The 20107-nt window shown below is 57.6% G+C and overlaps 1 protein-coding gene across 1 annotated transcript; it reads left to right on the forward strand.

Moving 5' to 3' along the window:
* The first annotated feature begins 330 nt into the window (after positions 1 to 330).
* On the forward strand, positions 331 to 20014 carry B4GALT3 (beta-1,4-galactosyltransferase 3). The gene is made up of 7 exons (XM_026657608.1): positions 331 to 421; positions 7059 to 7374; positions 10369 to 10604; positions 10748 to 10938; positions 15105 to 15227; positions 16817 to 16921; positions 17063 to 20014. Exons 2-7 carry the CDS (start codon positions 7119 to 7121, stop codon positions 17742 to 17744), a joined length of 1593 nt encoding a protein of 530 aa, XP_026513393.1. The 5' UTR covers positions 331 to 421; positions 7059 to 7118; the 3' UTR covers positions 17745 to 20014.
* Positions 20015 to 20107: the final 93 nt, after the last annotated feature.

The raw sequence follows: 20107 nt of genomic DNA on the forward strand, positions 1-20107 counted from the left end.
GGGGAGGGCATTAGGGCGAGGGGGCACTGGGGGGGCATTAGGGCGAGGGGGGGTTGGGAAGAGGGGGGCTCTAGGGGGAGGGCATTGGGGCGAAGGGGGCTCTGGGGGGAGGGCATTGGGGCGAGCGCGAGGGGGGCACTAGGGGAAGGGCATTTGGAGCTCTGGGGTAACAGGTCCGGGGCGGAGCAATGACGCCGCGCACATCCCGCCTCGTGCTCCACGCCCTGTCCTGGCGGTTACCCGGGGAGGGGCCCTTTAAGGGGTGGAACGTCGAGGCCACGCCCTACCGTTACGTCACCACTGACCCCCCCCGCCCCAGCGCACCTTTCCCAAGATGGCGGCGGCGGCGGTGTCCCTGGCTGCTGGGCGGTGCTGAGGGACCCGCCGCCCTGGGACGCAGCGCGCCGGGAGTGGGGCGCAGGTGCGTTGCGGGCCGCGCGGGCGGAGGGGTGGGGAGCGTCTGGCAGGGCTGCGCGCTGACTGAGCTCCCGGCCCTGGCGCGCCCTGTCGGGGCTGGTGCGCTTGGCCCAGGCTTGGCGGTGCCCGTTGTGTGTCCGGCCAGACCGGGCCCGGAGCGGGGCTGGTTGGGGCGGGGGAGGGGCCTCCCCAAGGCCCGGTGGCGGTCTCAGAGGTTGGGTGCTGCGGGGTCCAGTGCAAGCCGCCCAGCCGCGGCAGCGCGTCAGGCCAGGACGTATAAAGCCAATGCTCATATGCCGGCGCGTGGGTGCCCTGCGGAACTCCCTGCTGCTGGATCTGAGGCGGACGCACAAGCAGCTGGAGCTAGGAGGAGCCTGGATCTCTGTGAAGTGTTCTCCTGTGTGTAGTGGCACCTGCAGAGATGGGAATGACTGATCTCTTAAGGACACCCGCTCTTTGCCATGGGAGCACGGAAGGAATCCCCCTGCAGGATTGGCCCCTTGCATTACGGGGACAGGGCTGCTTTCCACTGGAGGCAAGATGCCAAATGCGATGGCGGCAAGGTCCGATCTGATACGGCAGCTCATGCAATTACCTGTGAGACCAGATTTGGCCGAACGCATTTCTCCGTGCACGGGGTGCATTTTTTCCTGCTGGCTAATGGACTCTCCTGAGCACATGGAATGCTGCCAGAGCAGCCAGTCTTATCTCTGTGCCAGGTGTCACCTGAGCGCTTAGAGAAGGAACTCCAGTTCTGCTCTCTTAATAACAATGTTCCCACCCTCCAGTAACAGGAAGAGGGATGGACCAGGAAAAGAAAAGGGCTGTGATTGCTTTAAGGGGCTGGAGGGCCTAATGCCCATCAGAGAGGGCTGGGAGCACTGCCCCGTCTCCTGTCCCTAGAACAGACTCCAAGGAAGGGCGAGGGTGGCATGCATGGAATTTCATGTCATGTTCGTTTGTGACGTGGCTTTTATTTCTAAAGTGCCCCTGGCAAACACTGGCTTTCCTTGGGGCTGGGCTTCAGACTTCCTTGGACATCTTTGAAATCCTCAGCTGGAACTGTGCGTACTGAAGGCGCGTTGTATTTGCACACAGATAATGGCTCTAGGGTGTGTCCGTGGATGGAGCTGTCCAGTCACCCTCAGATCCTGTGCCTTGTGGTGGGCTGTGGGTGAGGGTGGCTGGCAGTGTGCAGCAGAGAAGATGGGGAGGATGTTAGCAGCATTGATTAGGCAGGGCTGGTGCGGGGGCTGCATGAAGCATTAATGGAATAGATTTTAGTGGCTTCACTTTCCAGCACCTGCAGTCTTTTGCCATGGACTCTGTAAAGCCTGCTGTGTGCCATGCCCTCGAACCTGGGCAGGTTTGCACCATGTCTGCCTTGTTACCCTGGCCCCAGCAATGAAACGCTGCTCTCTGTTTATCTGTTGTGAGAGAATCGATTGCAGCAGGTCTCCTTCATTTGTGTCCAGTGAGGTGTGGGCCGCAGCCTGAGCATGAGGCCCGGTCTCCGTACACGGCTGTTCAGTTCCTGATTCTGACTGGGGCCTCGCGCAGCTATTGACCATTAATATCCTTTAGGAGAGAGAATCCCTGCTCTCCCACTGACTCGCTGGGTGATTCCAGTCAAGTTTCTTCCCCACTCTGTGCCTTAGTTTCCCTGTCTGTGAAATGGGGATAATACTTAGCTATCGTGCAGAGGGCCGCGGAGAATGATTAATGCTTTGGAGGTGAAATTATACCACATCTGACTCCTTAACGGCTGGGGGTTGCCTAGTTTCCCCCATGTTCCTAGTGGGAGAACTCTGCAGGGCTCTGATGTTCCAGCAGCAGGGTCCCCAGTTGACCCAGCAGCTATTTGAATCCCAGGATCCTACTGACCAGGGCACAGTGGAATCATGCAAGGAGTCTTCTCCGTGATCTGGCACATCTGCGGGAGAGCTGTTGGTTTTTGTGTTTTTCCTGCTTAGCTGGGCTAAATTTGAATCTGTGAGAATGTTCGTCGTTCAGACATATTGATTAGCGGTGAGACTGAACCCACGTTTGCTGCTGCTGGGCCACGTTTTATTGAGAGCTCTCAAATTCTATAAACTGCATTGCATGCACACAGCAGCATTTTTTGACTGAGTCTATAAATATTTTTACCCTGCTCTCTGAAAACAGTAGCAAATCCCTCAATTATCCCACACCTCCCCCCTGGATGCCCTGTGGCGTGTTTGCTTTCTGGGTACTATAATTTAAACCTCAGGCGTTTCTGTCTGCAGAGACAGGTAGCCTTTGTGTTCAGCTCCATGCGGAGGGGAGATATGCTGAGCATTGCCGGAGACTCTTGCTTTGGAAAAAGGACTTGTTTTAGATTAAGGACAAAGTGTCTGCTCTTTAAGTGGGGGGCAAACTGCTGTGGCTGCAGTAGGAAAGACGCACCTAGCTGCGTGGGAGAAGCATGCCCGCTGGATCTTTCTGGGATGGAGATTGGTGCGAAAACTAAAAGCATTGACCCTCAGTTGATCTGATAAGGCCTCAAAATTCACAACTCCATAGAGGGGGACAGTGGCAGCTCCCTTTGCTCTTGCTGGCAGCCTCATGAGCTTCTCTTTCTAGCCAGAAGTGCTAGAAACACAATCTGACTTGAATTGAAAGCAGCAGTTTGTGAGGAGAGCCCATGTCGGCCCAGGCAGCTTCCCGCTGGCTGTGGTGATAGCTTCCGCGGCGGGGGTCTGCTCTGGAGGGAGAGATGTAGAAATCATAGAGGGAGGGAGGAGCAATGCTCCCACTAAGAGCTGAGCCCTCTTCTGCCCTGCAATCTCCTGGGTTCCCACCTCCCCTTCCCTTGCCCCCAACATGCCAATGGGCCTGACCCGCTGTGTGCTGTCTCCTGCAGCACCTCAACTCAGGATCCGACGTCACGCCGGCACGTTTCCAGCTCGATGCAGAGACAGAAGATCTCCTTGGGGGAGCAGACCAGTGATGTGACGGAGTGAGGGCAAAGGCAAGGCCAGTGGAACTCCTAAATGGAAACTCCCTTCTCTTCATTTTGCACCCAGCCCCCTCCTAGGTCGTCCTTACAGGGTGTGGGACTCCATCCTGAGAAGCACTGATGCTGAAAAAGATTTGGGGGTTGTGGTAGATAATCAGCTGAACGTGAGTTCCCTGTGCAGTGCTGCAGCCAAAGTGACTAATGTCTTCCATGCATTGGCCATATGAACAGGAATATAGGGTAGCAATAGAGAGGTTATTTTACCTCTGTATTTGGCACAGGTGCGACCTCTTGTGAAATACTGCATCCAGTTTTGTGTCCAGAATGTTGATAAATTACAGAGTTCAGAAAAGAGCCAAGAGAATAATTAAAGGATTAGAAAACATGCCTCTTAGTGGTCTACTCAAGGTGCTCAATCTAGTTAGCTTAAGAAAGAGAAGGTTAAGGGGTGAGTTGATCAGTCTGTAAGTATCTACATGGGGAACAAACATTTGGTAATGGGCTCTTCAGTCTAGCAGAGAAAGGTCTAACATGCTCCAATGGCTGGAAGTTGAAGCTAGACAAATTCAGACTGGTAATAAGGCCTGAAATTTTAAGTGAGGGTAATTTGACCATTGGTCACTGAAGGCAGGACAAGACGTAATGGGCTTAATCTGCAGCAAGGGAGATTTCGGTTAGATATTAGGAAAAACTTTAACTCTCAGGGGAGTTCAGCTCTGGAAGCGATTTCCAAGGGAGGTTGCAGAATCCTGGAGGTTTTTAAGAACAGGTTGGACAAACCCCTGTGAGGGATGGTCTAAGGTTACTTGGTCCTGCCTCGGCGCAGGGGGCTGAACTAGATGCCCTCTCGAGGTCCCTTCCAGCCCAACATGTCTGTGATTCTATGACAACAACAAGGAGTCTGGTGGCACCTTAAAGACTAACAGATTTATTTGGGCATGAGCTTTCGTGAGTAAAAACCTCACTTCTTCGGATGCATAGAGTGAAAGTTACAGATGCAGGCATTATCTACTGACACATGGAGAGCAGGGAGTTACTTCGCAAGTGGAGAACCAGTGTTGACAGGGCCAATTCAATCAGGGTGGCTGTAGTCCACTCCCAATAATAGATGAGGAGGTGTCAATTCCAGGAGAGGAAAAGCTGCTTCTGTAATGAGCCAGCCACTCCCAGTCCCTATTCAAGCCCAGATTAATGGTGTTGAATTTGCAAATGAATTTTAGTTCTGCTGTTTCTCTTTGAAGTCTGTTTCTGAAGTTTTTTTGTTCAATGATAGTGACTTTTAAATCTGTAATAGAATGACCAGGGAGATTGAAGTGTTCACTTACTGGCTTATGTATGTTACCATTCCTGATGTCCGATTTGTGTCCATTTATTCTTTTGCGGAGGGACTGTCCGGTTTGGCCAATGTACATGGCAGAGGGGCATTGCTGGCACATGATGGCATATATAACATTAGTGGATGTGCAGGTGAATGAGCCCTTCATGGTGTGGCTGATGTGGTTGGGTCCTCTGATGCTGTTGCCAGAGTAGATATGGGGACAGAGTAGGCAACGAGGTTTGCTACAGGGATAGGTTCCTGGGTTGGTGTTTCTGTGGTGTGGTGTGTAGTTGCTGGTGAGTATTTGCTTCAGGTTGGGGGGTTGTCTGTAAGCGAGGACTGGCCTGCCTCCCAAGGTCTGTGAGAGTGAGGGATCATTTTCCAGGATAGGTTGTAGATCATGGATAATGCGCTGGAGAGGTTTTAGCTGGGGGCTGTATGTGATGGCCAGTGGTGTTCTGTTATTGTCCTTGTTGGGCCTGTCCTGTAGTAGGTGATTTCTGGGTACCCGTCTTGCTCTGTCAATCTGTTTCCTCACTTCCCCAGGTGGGTATTGTAGTTTTACGAATGCTTGATAAAGATCTTATAGGTGTTTGTCTCTGTCTGAGGGGTTGGAGCAAATTCGGTTGTATCTTAGGGCTTGGCTGTAGACAGTGGATCGTGTGATGTGTCTTGGATGGAAGCTGGAGGCATGTAGGTACGTATAGCGGTCAGTAGGTTTCCGGTATAGGGTGGTGTTTATGTGACCATCACTTATTTGCACTGTAGTGTCCAGGAAGTGGATCTCTTGTGTGGACTGGTCCAGGCTGAGGTTGATGGTGGGGTGGAAATTGTTGAAGTCCAGGTGGAATTCTTCAAGGGCCTCCTTTCCGTGGGTCCATATGATGAAGATGTCATCAATGTAGCGCAAGTAGAGGAGAGGCACTAGGGGACGAGACTAACACGGCTACCCCCTGATACTTGTGATTCTATGATGGCACTAATCCCTTCTGGCCTTGGAATCTGCGGCTCCTCCAGGGGCTCAGCAGGGGCCACTTCTGACTGCAGTGGAGAAGGCCAGACTTGGGTGTGGGTGTGAATGCTCTGCTTAGAGCTGGGGTGGGGTAGACAGGAGGAGTCCCAGAGAAGGCTCTTGTGCCCAGAGCCCTGAGACATTGACGGGGCAGACGAGTGGCGCTAGATGAGCAGAGCCGGGCGGGGAGGGCAGTGGGGCTGGCTGATCCCAGCCCCTTGGGGTGCTGACAAGGAAGGTGACTGGAGGGGGTTCTGAGTAGAATAAGGAACAGGTGGAAGTGTGTGAGTCTGGGGAGATGGGGCCGTTCCCTCTAAATACTGGCAAAGCAGGCAGGAGCTGGAGCCAGGACATGGTCCCAGCGCAGAGTCACAGGGCGGAGAAAGGCCTGGAGGATGTGAGCAGAGGTGGAGCCAAGGCAGTGTCATCTGTGCCGTGCTGCAGGGCAGTAGATGTTAGTACAGACCCGGGGAAGGAAGATGCCATGGTGCAGACAGGGGAGGGGAATGGAGGGGGTGCAGTTCCCGTGAGGACAGGGATGGATCAGCCAGTCTGTCTCCTGCCAACGCAGAGCTGTTCCTTGCAAGCCGTGACGCTGCTCCACTGAGGTGGGAGTGACTGATTCTGTGCCCCAGCCTGGTGCTAGAGGACACAGCTGCAGGGGCCCCAAGGGCCTTTGCTAATCCGGTGGCACTTCTCACTAGTCTGTCCCTGGCCAGACCCAGATGCAGGCATTTCTGTTGAAATTCCCTCCACTCTCCCTGCAGCTCTGAGTGGACACAGGATGCTTCACTCCCTCCTCTAAACTTCTGCTGCTCTTCACCCCAGAGGTGGCTGCATCTCCTTGGGAGTGGGGGTGAGGAGCAGATTTTGGGTATCCCTCAGGCTGAAAGGCGCTATCCCAATGCCAGCGGGAGTTCGCAGAGCGCTTTGGTGGGAGATCGACTCTCCACCAGGACCTGTAATTCTTCACTTAATGGCATTTGCCAGCTTGCTCCTGGGCTGGGAAGGGAGCAGGTTGTACTGCCCACCCACTGCACGGGAGCGGGAGGACTTGGGCATGTTCACGACACAAGCTGATTTCTCCAGCTAAACCAGAGTCCTTATAATTCTTTGCCAGCCTGTTCCCTGCGGCCAGCCAGCTCTGCTGGGTGGAGGAGGTGAGGCCCCGGCGCTGAAGGGAGTGTCTCCAGTAGAGACTCGCACCCTGTGTGGGGGGTGAGGCTGGCTGTGCTCTTCCCAGGAGGAGTTGGGGGGCTGCATGCTGCTGCCCAGGGCAGCTGAAAGGGGCACCTCACCCAGTTAATGTGTGGATGTCTGTGTCTCAACAGCACCAGCTACACACACCACCTGGCACTGCTTGTGGGGGAGGAGAGCTCTCTCCTGGCATCATGATCCGGAGACTCCTGGACAGGCCCTGCACCTTGGCCCTGCTCATTGGCTTCCAGTTTGCCTTCATGGTGTACTTCTCCTTCGGCGGCTTCCGGAACCTGACCTCCATCTTCGGGCGTGATTCGAACCCCGTCTTCGACTACTCCCGCACTCGGGATGTGTACACCAACCTGAGTCACCTCCTGCCCCGGCCTCCTCCAGGCGGCAGCCCCACGGGGTCCCTGCCCTACTGCCCCGAGCGCTCGCCCTACCTCAGTAAGTTGTGCACTGGGCGTGGGGCCAGAGTGGGAGCCCTGCAGGGTGGTAGAGGATCAGGGGGCCACAGGCAAGGAGTCCTGTGGGAGATGGGTGGGGCACCAGTGGGAAGCCCTGCAGGAGAGGCAGGGGATCGGTGGGGTGCAGGCGTGGAGCCCTGAAGGGGAAGCGGGGGGATCAGTGGGGCGCAGACAGGGAGCCTTGAGGGCCGGTGGAGTGGGGTTCACTCAGCCTTTCTGTAGCATCATTTGTCATACACGAGCCAAACTGGCTTTCAGTCAAGTCTGTGGTTTTCCAACAGGAATAATAACGAGCAGGGTATTTCCCCTCCCCCATCGATGGGTGCAGGCCAAGCTATGGTGGGGAGCGAGCACCCTAGAGGCAAGGCGGGGGGAGGTGGGGAGACCCTTGTAGGGCAGGACAGGGCCGGGCAGGGGGAATGGCCTGTGTCATGTCTCCAGAAGGCTTATTGGTTACTTGTTAGACAAGGCGCCTGCCCTCCAGGGGACTGCTTCTGCCATGTCTCAGAGCTCCGTCTTGCTGTGGGCCGAGGGTCTGGGAAGGGCAGCAGAGACGCCCTCTTGCTCATGTGGTTGAGGTTTGCCTCTGGCGCCCCCAACAGTGTGACCCCCATGCTCCACAGAGCTGCCGGGGCAATCGGCTCCTGTCTCCGGCTGTCTCAGAGCACTTGGAGAGAGCTTTGGAGTCCTTGACTGTCTCCCATCAGAGGTAGGTCAGGGAGGGAACCTTGCGCCAGTCCCAGGGGAAGGAAGCACGGGCCAGCCTGAGCCTGCTGGCACGCACCAGCTCACTTGAGATTGTTTTGCCTTAACTTTTATTCGACTACAATTTTCTGTTGTAAAAGCTCGTGTGTGGCTGTGATGTTGCCCGGTGGGGATAACCCAGGCAGCGTTGCCCCCTCCGAATGGTGATGTGGGTGCTCTAAAAACCTAGGGATGGAGCAGAACTTGGCCATTGACGGGTGGCGATTCTGTACCCATTGCATCCTGGGTAGGTCGATCAGCCTGCCCATTTCTGCACACCCAGTATTCAGCTCGCAGGCAGTGTGGGACTCGCTACAGGCTGGGATCCACCACTTGCCAGGACACGGCCTGTGTTTGGAGGAGCAAGAAGTCTCTGGAGCTTGCTGCATCAGATGCGGAGCCATTCCTGCCTCAGATGCTCCCCCTGGGCTTAAACCCGGGGGCACCTTCAGGCTAGTGCCCAAGAGAGCTCAGACCAACCCACTGCCTACACCTCCGAGTGGTGAAAAGACTAGAACACTCCTCTGCCCCAGTGGGGCTCCAGCTCCCACTGCCAGCAGCGCTGAGGGAGACAAGGGGCTGGTGGCCCTGAGGGGCAGCTGCCGTGTAGCCTGCACTTGCTGTGAGCCCAGTTCCAACGCCACGCGATGCCCTGCCGAGCTCGCTGCGGGAGCAGCAGCGGTGCTGGGCTAATGAGACTGCTGTGCTGCCGGGAGGCCCTGCACTGCTCTGAAATGGGATGTCCGGCTGTGCAGCTGGCGTGTACTCACCTAGACACGCCCAAGCACCCATAACAGCAACCTGGGACAGACCCCGAATGGGGAAGCAGGCTCGGGCAGGGGGCTGCCTGTCAGCGGGGATCTGTTCAGGGATGCAGTGCATCAAACCCATCCAGGGAGCAGGGCACCTAGTGGGAGAGGCCCAGGCCTGCGTTCCAGTCCTACCCCCTGCTCTGAGAACCAAACGACGCTGCCAGCGGGGAGCCGGCTCCTCTGCAGGGAGCAGATGGAGGCCCAGGCTGCTTGTCCTGCTGTCTGTCTCACCTGACGATACCTTGTTGGGGCAGGAGTGGGGCCTCCTGGGTGATGTGAGTTCAGCCGCGGAACTGAGCTAAGAGCTGCCAGGCCATGGGGAGGCTGTGCTTAAAGATGGGCTCCGGACGGGGTGGGAGCTCCAGCCTTGAGACCCCTCCATTGCCCTGCCCAGCAGGGACAGCTATGCCCGTCCTCTTTGTGAGGGCCGATGGAGCCCAGCGTGGTGAGCACTTGTCTCCTGAACGAGCTGTAACTGCAGGCCTGTCTGTCCTGCATGGCGCCACACGGTTGTGCTGGGGTCCTTGGGTTAGCGCAGTTCCCCTCTGTGTGGTGCCCTGCCCTGCCCCGCCCAGACACTGGTCTCCTCCCCAGAGGTGGCTGCATGGAGCTTTGGGTCCGTGGGAGCGGGAGGGACTCTGAATCCTCTGCAGTCCCCTGCTCTCAGCCCCGCCTGCGGCTCCGAATGACCCAGACCGGGCTCCCCTTGGTGTGAACGACCCCCCTGCAGCGCTGACTCAGGGCACAGAGAGGCAAGGGCTGGAGAAATCGCGGACTCCTGTCCCCGCACAGCTGCTGTTGGAGGGAGCCATCATGGAGCTTAGCTGCACCCCGGATGCCCTGGCCGGAGCGCAGGCCGCCCTGGAGGGGCAGAGCTGGCTGTTCAGGCCTATGGCTGGCTGTCCAGTGAAGGATGAACCTAAAGGACAACTGGGCTCACGGCAGCCGCTCACTCTCCAGCGCCTTGTTCCGCCCCCATGTGGTGCCAGGCTCCCTCGGGCTTCACCCGTCTGCCTGAGCCGGACTGACAGGGTCGGCTTGGGCAGCTGGCTGGGCGACTCTCCACGCCTGTGCCTGTCCTTGAGAGCATGTGCGGGCTGCCTTAGCAATGGCCGAGTGGGGAGGAAACGTTCGGGGCGGCAGCCGTGAGAGCTGAGGGGTCCGAGTGGCCAAGGCTGGCTGGGGGCGAGACAGGGACACCAGCACAGAGGGGCCGTGTAGTGTGTATGGATGGGGATGCTGGTGCTGATGCCTCGCTGGGTGTGTGGCCAGGCGGTGGGGGTGGGGGTGGCTGGGCACTGGGGCTGGGGTGTGGTGGCCTCAGCTGGGTGGGCTCTGGGGCTGTGGGCCCATGGCCAGTGTGATGGGCTGTGGGTGTGTCTCTGCTCCTGGTGCCAGCAGTGCTCTTTCCCCTGCAGTTGGCCCCCTGACAGTGAGCTTCAGTCAGGTGCCGACGCTGAAGCAGGTCGTGGAGAAGAACCCGGTGGTGAGGGAAGGAGGCAGATACCGGCCCGTGACCTGCGAGCCCCGCTCCCGTACGGCCGTGATCATCCCCCACCGCAACCGGGAGACACACCTGCGCCACCTGCTCTACTACCTGCACCCCTTCCTGCAGCGCCAGCAGCTGCAGTACGGCATCTATGTCATCCACCAGGTGGGTCTGCGCTCGCCGCCACCAGGCAGGGGGCGCTGTACTGGAGATCCCCACTGGCCCAGGGTGGAGTTGGGGCCTCAATGACCTGACTGGGCTCCTGTCTGTCCTGGCCTGTCTGAGCTCCTTGCGCTGCCCCGCTGCAGGCTGGAAACTCCACCTTCAACCGGGCCAAGCTGCTGAACGTGGGAGTGAAGGAGGCTCTGAGGGATGAGGAGTGGGACTGCCTCTTCCTGCACGATGTCGACCTCATCCCCGAGAACGACCACAACCTGTACACCTGCGACCCCTGGAGCCCCAAGCACGTCTCCATCGCCATGAACAAGTTCGGCTACAGGTGAGATGCCACATGCCATTCTCCCACATGGCCTCCTGTCACCGCAGTTGTCTGCTCGTCACTGGGCGCCATGGAACAGAATCTGTGTGAATCTTACTGAAAACAGCGGTCACGGCTCAGCATGGGGCAGGCGCTCCTCAGTTCTGCCCCTGCTGTTCCATTCCTGGGTCCCCTTGCCCTGCTCCTGAGTCATAGAATCATAGAATATTAGGGTTGGAAGAGACCTCAGGAGGACATCTAGTCCAATCCCCTGCTCAAGGCAGGACCAACCCCAACTAAATCATTTCAGCCAGGGCTTTGTCAAGCCAGGCCTTAAAAACCTCTAAGGATGGAGATTCCACCACCTCCCTAGGTAACCCATTCCAGTGCTTCACCACCCTCCTAGAGAAATAGTGTTTCCTAATATCCAAACTAGACCTCCCCCACTGCAACTTGAGACCATTGTTTCTTGTTCTGTCATCTGCCACCACCGAGAACAGCCGAGCTCCATCCTCTTTGGAACCCCCTTTCAGGTAGTTGAAGGCTGCTATCAAATCCCCCCTCACTCTTCTCTTCTGCAGATTAAATAACCCCAGTTCCCTCAGCCTGTCCTCATAAGTCACGTGTCCCAGCCCCCTAATTATTTTCGTTGCCCTCCGCTGGACTCTCTCCAATTTGTCCACATCCTTTCTCTAGTGGGGGGACCAAAACTGGACACAATACTCCAGGTGTGGCCTCACCAGTACCGAATAGAGGGGAATAATCACTTCCTTTGATCTGCTGGCAATGCTCCTACTAATATAGCCCAATATGCTGTTGGCCTTCTTGGCAACAAGGCCACACTGCCGACTCACATCCAGCTTCTTGTCTGCTGTAATCCCCAGGTCCTTTTCTGCAGAACTGCTGCATAGCCATTCAGTCCCCAGCCTGTAGCAATGCAAGGGATTCTTCCGTCCTAAGTGCAGGACTCTGCACTTGTCCTTGTTGAACCTCATCAGATTCCTTTTAGCCCAATCCTCCAGTTTGTCTAGGTCACTCTGGATCCTATCCCTACCCTCCAGCATATCTACCTCTCCCCCCAGCTTAGTGTCATCTGCAAACTTGTTGAGGGTGCAATTCATCCCATCCTCCAGATCATTAATAAAGATGTTGAACAAAACCAGCCGCAGGACTGACCCCGGGGCACTCCGTTTGATACCAGCTGCCAACTAGACATCGAGCCGTTGATCACTACCCGTTGAATCCGACAATCTAGACAGCTTTCTATCCACCTTATAGTCCATTCAATCCATACTTCTTTAACTTGCTGGCAAGAATACTGTGGGAGAACATATCAAAAGCTTTGCTAAAGTCAAGATATATCATGTCCACCACTTTCCCCATATCCACAGAGCCAGTTATCTCATCATAGAAGACAATAAGGTTGGTCAGGCACGACTTGCCCTTGGTGAATCCATGTTGACTGTTCCTGATAACCTTCCTCTCCTCCAAGTACTTCAAAATGGATTCCTTGAGGACCTGCTCCATGATTTTGCCGGGGACTGAAGTGAGGCTGTAGTTCCCCGGGTTCTCTTTCTTCCCTTTTTAAAGATGGGCACTATATTTGCCTTTTTCCAATCATCCGGGATCTCCCGCAATTGCCACGAATTTTCAGATATAATGGCCAATGTCTCTGCAATCACATCAGCCAACTCCCTCAGCACCCTCGGATGCATTAGATCCGGACCCGTGGACTTGTGCATGTCCAGCTTTTCTAAATAGTCCTTAACCTGTTCTTTCACCACTGAGGGCTGCTCACCTCCTCCCCATACTGTGTTGCCCAGTGCAGCAGTCTGGGAGCTGACCTTGTCTGTGAAGTCCAAGGCAAAAAAAAAAAACATTCAGTACTTCAGCTTTTTCCACATCATCTGTCACTATGTTGCCTCCCCCATTCAGTAAGGGTCCCAGACTTTCCCTGACCACCTTGTTGCTAACATACCTGTAGAAACCCTTCTTGTTACCCTTCACATCCCTTGTTAGCTGCAATTGTGCTTTGCCTTCCTGATTATACCCCTGCATGCTCTAGCAATATTTTTATACTCCTCCCTAGTCATCTGCCCAAATTTCCACTTCTTGTAAGCTTCCTTTTTGAGTTTAAGCTCACCGAAGATTTCACTGTTGAGCCAAGTTGGTCGCCTGCCATATTTGCGATTCTTTCTGCACATCGGGATGGTTTGTTCCTGTGCCCTCAATAAGGCTTCTTTAAAATACAGCCAGCCCTCCTGGACTCCTTTCCCCCTCAGATTAGCCTTCCTGGGGATCCTGCCCATCAGTTCCCTAAGGGAGTTTAAGTCTGCTTTTCTGAAGTCCAGGGTCCATATTTTGCTTCTCTCCTTTCTTCCTTTTGTCAGGATTCTGAACTCAACCATCTCATGGTCACTGTTGCCCAGGTTGCCACCTATTTCTACTTCCCCTACCAATTCTTCCCTGTTTGTAAGCAGCAGGTTGAGAGGAGCACGTCCCCTAATTGGTTCCTCCAGCACTTGCACCAGGAAGTTGTCCCCAACACTCTCCAAAAACTTCCTGGATTGTCTGTGCACAGCTGTATTGCTCTCCCAGGAGATGTCAGGATGACTGAAGTCCCCCATTAGAACCAGGGCCTGTGATCTGGAAACTTCAGTTAGTTGTCCGAAGAAAGCCTCGTCTACCTCATCCTTCTGATCCGGCGGTCTATAGCACACGCCCACCACGACATCAGCCTGGTTGCTCTCGCCTCTAAACTTAACCCAAAGACTCTCAACAGGCTTTTCTCCAGTTTCATACTGGAGCTCTGAGCAATCATACCGCTCTCTTACATACAGTGCAACTCCTCCACATTTCCTCCCATACTGTCCTTCCTGAACAGTTAATACACATCCATGACAGTCATGTGAACTGCCCCACCAAGTTTCTGTTACTCCAATCACATCATAGTTCCTTGATTGTGCCAGGACTTCCAATTCTTCCTGCTTGTTTCCCAGGCTTCTTGCATTCGTGTACATGCACCTAAGATAACTAGTCAATTGCCCTACTTTCTCAGTATGAATCAGGCGGCTTCCCGTCTTGTACCCTCCTCCTTGTGTTTCCTCCTGGTATCCAACTCCCCCACTTACCTCTGGGCTTAGGTCACCAACCCCCGGCGAACCTAGTTTAAAGCCCTCCTCACTAGGTTAGCAAGCCTGCCTGCGAAGATGCTCTTCCCTCTCTTCGTTAGGTGGATCCCATCTCTTCCTAGCAATCCTTCTTCCCAGAACAACATCCCATGGTCAAAGAATCCAAAGCCCTCTCTCCGACACCACCTGCGTAACCATGCATTCACCTCCACAATACGAATGTCCCTACCTGGGCCTTTTTCTTTGACAGGGAGGATGGACGAGAACACGACTTGCGCCTCAAACTCCTTTATCCTTTTTCCCAGAGCCCTGTAGTCTGCAGTGACCCACTGAAGGTCATTCTTGGCAGTATCATTGGTGCCCACGTGGAGAAGTAGGAAGGGGTAGCGGTCCAAGATCTTGATCAGTCTCAGCAAACACTCCGTCACATCCTGGATTCTAGCTCCAGGCAAGCAGCACACTTCTCGAGGCTCCCGTTCTGGTCAGCAGATGGATGACTCCATCCCCCTTAGGAGGGAGTCCCCAACCATCACCACCCATCTCCTCCTCTTGGAGTGGTGGTCATGGAACCCCCATCCCTAGGACAATGCATCCCATGCCTTCTGGCCGTTGGGGTCTTCTTCTGATCCCTTCCCTCAGAGGGCTCTTCCAAATCCTTCTCCGTAGTAGTCCTGCCCCCGCGGCCCCCTGCTGTTCCACTCCTGGGCTGCCCTGGCCGGTGCTCCTGAGTCCTGCCCCCGCGGCCCCCTGCTGGTCTCCTCCTGGGCTGCCCTGGCCGGGCCCCTGAGTCCTGCCCCTGCAGCCCTCTACTGGTCCACACCTGGTTGCATCTGTCAGTTAATACCAGCTGTGCCAGTTGGGACCATGGTTTATCATTGCAGCTACACGCCCTCGCTGCCCGGTATCCAAACACCAGCAAGCCTGCCCAGAGCAGGGACTGAGCTCTGAGGTGGTTTCCCAAGGGAATCACAGCACCCAGGGCCTGGCTGCTGCAGGTAGCCTCTGAGCCAGGATCCCTCCTCAAGCCATCAGTCACTCTCCTCTTCTCTCCTCCAGCCTCCCGTATGCCCAGTACTTCGGCGGCGTGTCGGCGCTCACCCCAAATCAGTATCTGAAAATGAACGGCTTCCCCAATGAGTACTGGGGCTGGGGTGGGGAGGACGACGACATTGCCACCAGGTGAGAGTCGCCTCCAGCGCCTGCCCTGCGCCTGCACCCTGCTTCTCACCCCCTCCCGCTGTGCTGGCTGTGTAACTAGCAGATCCGTCCCCACCCCGCTGCTCTTCCTCCCCTGCCCAGACACAGGCCCAGCGCACGCATGGCTGGCCACACGGGGACCCTGCCGACAAGAGAAGGAGCATTGGGGGCCAGGGAATCCCGGCGGCTCTGTGCCAAGCCATAGGGTCAGAGGGAGCAGGACTTGGCCCACACCCCCTGCTAGTGCAGCTCCTGTCTCTGGGGGGCACTAACAAGCTGTGGGGTGAGTAACTGGCCAGGGGATGGGCATCAGGCACTGCCTGTCTGGCGTCAGCAGCCTGGTGCTGGTGACACACACTGTCCTTTGGGATCGGTCACATGGGTCCCCTGTGCAGGAGGGAGGAGTGTGATTGCGCCCCTCCCTATTGGCTCAGTGGGGCATGCCAAGGTGGGCCTCTGCTCGGCCCATCCTGCCTCTTGCTCCCCTGGCCTTGGGGTGCAGCCCCCAGTCGCTGTCTCCCTGAGGATCTGCTCCCCAGGGTGAGAGGCATCTCCCTTGGCCCTGGGCAGCGTGCTGGGCCCAGCTATCAGGCAGGGCCTGTGTACTGCCAGGGCTGGGAGAGCAGGCTGCAAGGTGTTCGTGGGCCGGCAGGCCGGGCTGGTGAGGAGCTCGCTCGGGGACCTAGGCGGGCGCTCTGTTCTAGCTGTCGCCCCCCAGTCTCTGGCTGAGCCCGGTGACAGCACTCAGGCAGCGGATCCCTCTGGGGTCCCTTTCACAAGCTGGGCTCCCGCAGAGGCTGAGTGTGTAGTGTTCCTCTGGCTCTGCCCCCGCTTCCCGCACTCTGGGTCTCATTGTCAGCCCCACTGTGGTCCATGGCTGTCTCTCATTGCCCTGGTGCCCCCCTTGCCCCCCATGGTCTGTAACTGTCTCATTGGCCCTGGTGTGCTGCCCCCCTCTCCCTCCCTACCATGGTCTGTGGCTGTCTCTCCTTGGCTCTTGTCATCACGTCACCCCCCCCCCCCCACTGTGGTCATGTCTCATTGGCCCTGGCGTGCCCCCCTCCCCGTGGTCCTGGCTCCTCTCACCATCTCTCTCTTCTCTCCACTCCTGGCTCTCGGGACTCTTTGCATGCTCATTTCTCCCAGTGCCATTGCCAGCCATGCTCAGGTAGGTCCAGCGCAGCGGGAAGGAGGCGGGTCGGGAGCTGTAGCAGAGCTGGTGGGGTGAGGACGAAGTGACTGCCCGGAGCCCCCTGCCCGTCGCCATGGTCCCTGGGGACTGTGCTCTGCTGAGGCTGACCTGGCCCTGCTGTTCCATGGCCCTGCTGCCTGCACTGCTGCCGCTGGCTCCTGGCTGCCAATGGGAGAGAATGGGTGACTCCTGGCCGGTGCTGTACCCGCCGGAACACAGCTCCCTCTGCTGTCCGGGGAGCTGATCTAACCCAGAGCCCTGCAGCCCGCTGCACCGTCGCCATGGCAACTCTCCCCCGTCACATGCTGTGGCAGCGAGTGGGGGCGGATCCTGCAGCCCCTGCGCTGCCGCACTGACACATCTGTTCCTGTGTCTCCAGGGTACGTCTGGCTGGCATGAAGATCTCGCGCCCTCCCATATCGGTCGGCCACTACAAGATGGTGAAGCACAAAGGCGACCAGGGCAATGAGGAGAACCCGCACCGGTGAGTGTGCTGGGGCCCCGCCCTGCGCCGCTCCTTGGCAAGGCGGGGAGTTCACGCTGGCTAGGCCGGCGAGGAGGCTCCCAGAGGGCAGGGGCTGGGCTGGGCAGAGCCCTGGCGCTGACTCTCCTCCACACCCTGCAGGTTTGATCTGCTGATCCGGACGCAGAGGATGTGGACACAGGACGGCATGAACTCGCTCACCTACACGCTGCTGGCCAAGGAGCTGCATCCCCTGTACACCAACATCACCGCTGACATTGGGACCGACCCCCGGGCGCTGAAGGGCAGGAAGGGGTCTGTGCCCGGCTTCGGAGGGCAGAAGTACAAGACTGGGACCAACCATGAGTTCAGGCAGGAGATGCTGCGCAAAACACATCCTGCCAAGCTACCCTGGGCCACAGCAAACTGGGGGAAGCAGCCCCCACCCCTGCCCCAGAGGTCTGGACAGGATGCTGGCCGGGGAGCGCCCACAGCCCCCGGGACACAGAGCGAGGGGCCTGGAGCCGCCGCAGGCCAGCTGGGGGGCAGGGAAGGGGCTGCATGGGACAGCACCCAGAGGAAGGCCCAGGGGGGAGCTGTGGACAGCTCTGGGCCTCAGCGTGGAGCTGCTCAGGGCACCCAGCCGAGTGCCGGCATCCCTCCACGGAGCCCTGACGCATTGCAGCACAGCCAGGAGACCTCTAGCAAGGGGAAGCCTGAGTCTGGGGCAATGGATTTGGGTGGGGCTGAGAATGCAGGGGGCAGTGCCCCACAGGCCCTGGCACAAGGGCAGCCCGCCCAGACACAGTGGGACAATCAGACCTTCCCGCCGAGCACCCGCTAACCAGAGAGGGCCCTGGACATCAGGAATGGGGTGGGGGCAGCCAGAGACTCGCTGTGTGAGCTGAGCCCTTCCCAGCTCCTAGAACAAACCCCACGGGTCACGTTGGACTGGAGGCCCTGGCCCTGTGCTGCTCCCAAGTGCCAGGCTTGGTTGTGAGGCCTGGCACCCAGGGGCTCCTGCCCAGGCCAGGAGTGGACAAGTCTGCAGGGTGGACCCTGTGTGAGCTGATAGGTCTTGGGCCTGTTCACAGTGGGACAGGACCCATCAGCCAGCTTGCCCCCACAGTTGGCACCTTTGTCTGCAGCCTCAGCACAGGCTGTGGCTTGGAGTCCCCCAAGCTGGGCTGTAAGGCAGAGAAGGTTGGCCCACTGCTGGCTGTGTTGGTCCAGGAAACCATCCTGCTGGGGCAGTAGATCAGGGCAGAGCCTAGTAGCACAGGAGGCAGGGGGTAGTTTCCAGCAAGGAAGCTAAGCCCCCAGGAATGAGACTGGTTTTGCTGGTATCTGCTGCATCTTCATGATGGGGCCCTAACCCATGGGTGTGGTTACAGTAGGTCCCTGGCTAGGTCCTGCAGGGGCAACAGCTGCAGTCAGTCCTGGCGTGCTGCAGGGGAGAAGCAGGTGCTCCGGTGCCATGGGCATGAGCTGGGGCAGAGCTGAGCAGTAGTGCCCCCTAGAATCCTGGTGCTGTTGGGTGTTCAAGCCAAGTGTTAGCTGTAGTAGGCTCTTCCTGAGCCCAGGTGCCCTGCCCAAGACCCCTTCCCCCCGTTGGGGCTGTGACCTCAGGGGAGCTGAGAGTCCTTGAGCCTCAACCCCTCCCATCCTGCTGGGCTCCTGAGGACAAGCTGAGCCAAAATCCCTGTGCTGTAGATAGGGCAAGCTCATGTTTTCCCCCCAATCTAGCACCCCCTTCCCTCCCCCAGCCTGACCCATGCTGGCAGGGAGGGGGGCCTAGTCCCTGCGGTGCCCTGCAACTGGGGGCCTCGGACTTCCTGTATTGTACTGGAGAAAGCCCCCACACCTGATCAGTGTGCCTGGGCCAATTGTGAACTGCAGTGGGGCCCCAGGCTGCTCATAGCACCCACTGCTGTGTGTGTCTCGGGCATTGTGTGCAGCTGCTGGCAGGCCCTTTGTCCTGGAATTGGCTGCTGCCACCCCTGGGTGTTGCAGTGTGCCCTGGCCAGGCTGCTGAGTGGGGCACTGGGATTTGGGTGGGGGGAGGCTGGGCTCAACTCTGCCCCTTCACCCTGGAGCTGTTATCCCTTTGGTGCTGGATTTACATACTACACTGGTCTGTTGCTGTGTTAATCCTCTGCAGGTGGGAGGGGGCCCTGTGCCCTGCGGGGAAACACTGCTGGAGGTGGGCAGCACTGTGCCAGGGAGCTGTTCTCCCATGGGGGGAGGGGGACAGGGGGACTTGGCTCCCTCCTTTCCTGGGGGCTAGTACTCACCTTGTGCCTGACTCCCCTGGCCCTGTCTGTGGCTGCTCTCGAGCTGGGGAGCCGCTAGCCTGGGCTTTTGGCCATGTCCTTCCCCCAGTCCCTGGTGCAGCTGCCAGGGCATTCAGCACCGGCAGCCTCCATTGTATCTAGCTGTGCCCTGGGCGCACACAGCCTGCTGGGGCTACAGCAGCCACATCAGGGGTAGGGCAGAATCCCAGCCTCACCTCCCTGCCCCCTTAAAGCAAGAGGCAAATGCTGGGAGCCCAGCCTCCCCCCACCCTGCTGCGCAGGAGCCTCCAGGGGAGCAGCTGGGCAAGTGGCCTGGGCTAGGCCTGCTGCCTGGAGCAGCAGGGAGAGGAGCCCCCTCACTGGGATTCCAGCTGGAGCCTTTCCACTCCCCCATGTTCTGGGCATTAGTGGCACTGGTGCCTGGCCAGCCCTAGCCCCAGTGGCAGCTGCCCAAGGGCCCATAAGCCCAGGGCACCTCCAGGCACAGCCAGGGTGCCAGCTGCTGCTGCAGGCTCAGCTTATACCTGCTAAAAGGCCTCCAGGCAGCAACTTCCCCAGCACTGAATTCACTTTAAGGGATGGGTGCTGAGTAGACTGTGCTTAGAGTGAGCCAGGCTGCTCCCATCCCCTCACCCCAGAACAGTTTGTGACCTAGGGGGCTGTGTCTAGCCCCCATCCCCGTGGTGGTTTGGGGGGAGCCCAGGGGTTGATCCTCCTCTAGCTGTTGACAATTTGCTGTGGTTATTTATTTAGGAACGTGCTCGCCGTGCCTGGCAGCTGCTGCACCACACAGAAGCTGAATAAAATGTTTGGTTCTACAGTGCCCCTAGAGCTCATCCCTGTGCATCACCCCAACCTCCGGGGGAGGGGATATCACAGGCCTGGGAACTGGGGCTGGACTTCCTCCACTCAG

The sequence above is a fragment of the Terrapene carolina genome, unplaced genomic scaffold (genome assembly GCF_002925995.2).
Source record: "Terrapene carolina triunguis isolate 2854851 unplaced genomic scaffold, T_m_triunguis-2.0 Scaffold249, whole genome shotgun sequence".
NCBI classification, from domain to species: Eukaryota; Metazoa; Chordata; order Testudines; family Emydidae; genus Terrapene; species Terrapene triunguis.

Excerpts from the sequence above, each read along its gene's own strand:
- B4GALT3 (XM_026657608.1), top strand. The coding sequence starts at position 7,119 with ATGATCCGGAGACTCCTGGACAGGCCCTGCACCTTGGCCCTGCTCATT. Across the intron at positions 15,228-16,816 it reads GACGACGACATTGCCACCAG|GGTACGTCTGGCTGGCATGA; the intron begins GTGAGAGTCGCC and ends CTGTGTCTCCAG. Across the intron at positions 16,922-17,062 it reads AATGAGGAGAACCCGCACCG|GTTTGATCTGCTGATCCGGA; the intron begins GTGAGTGTGCTG and ends CACACCCTGCAG.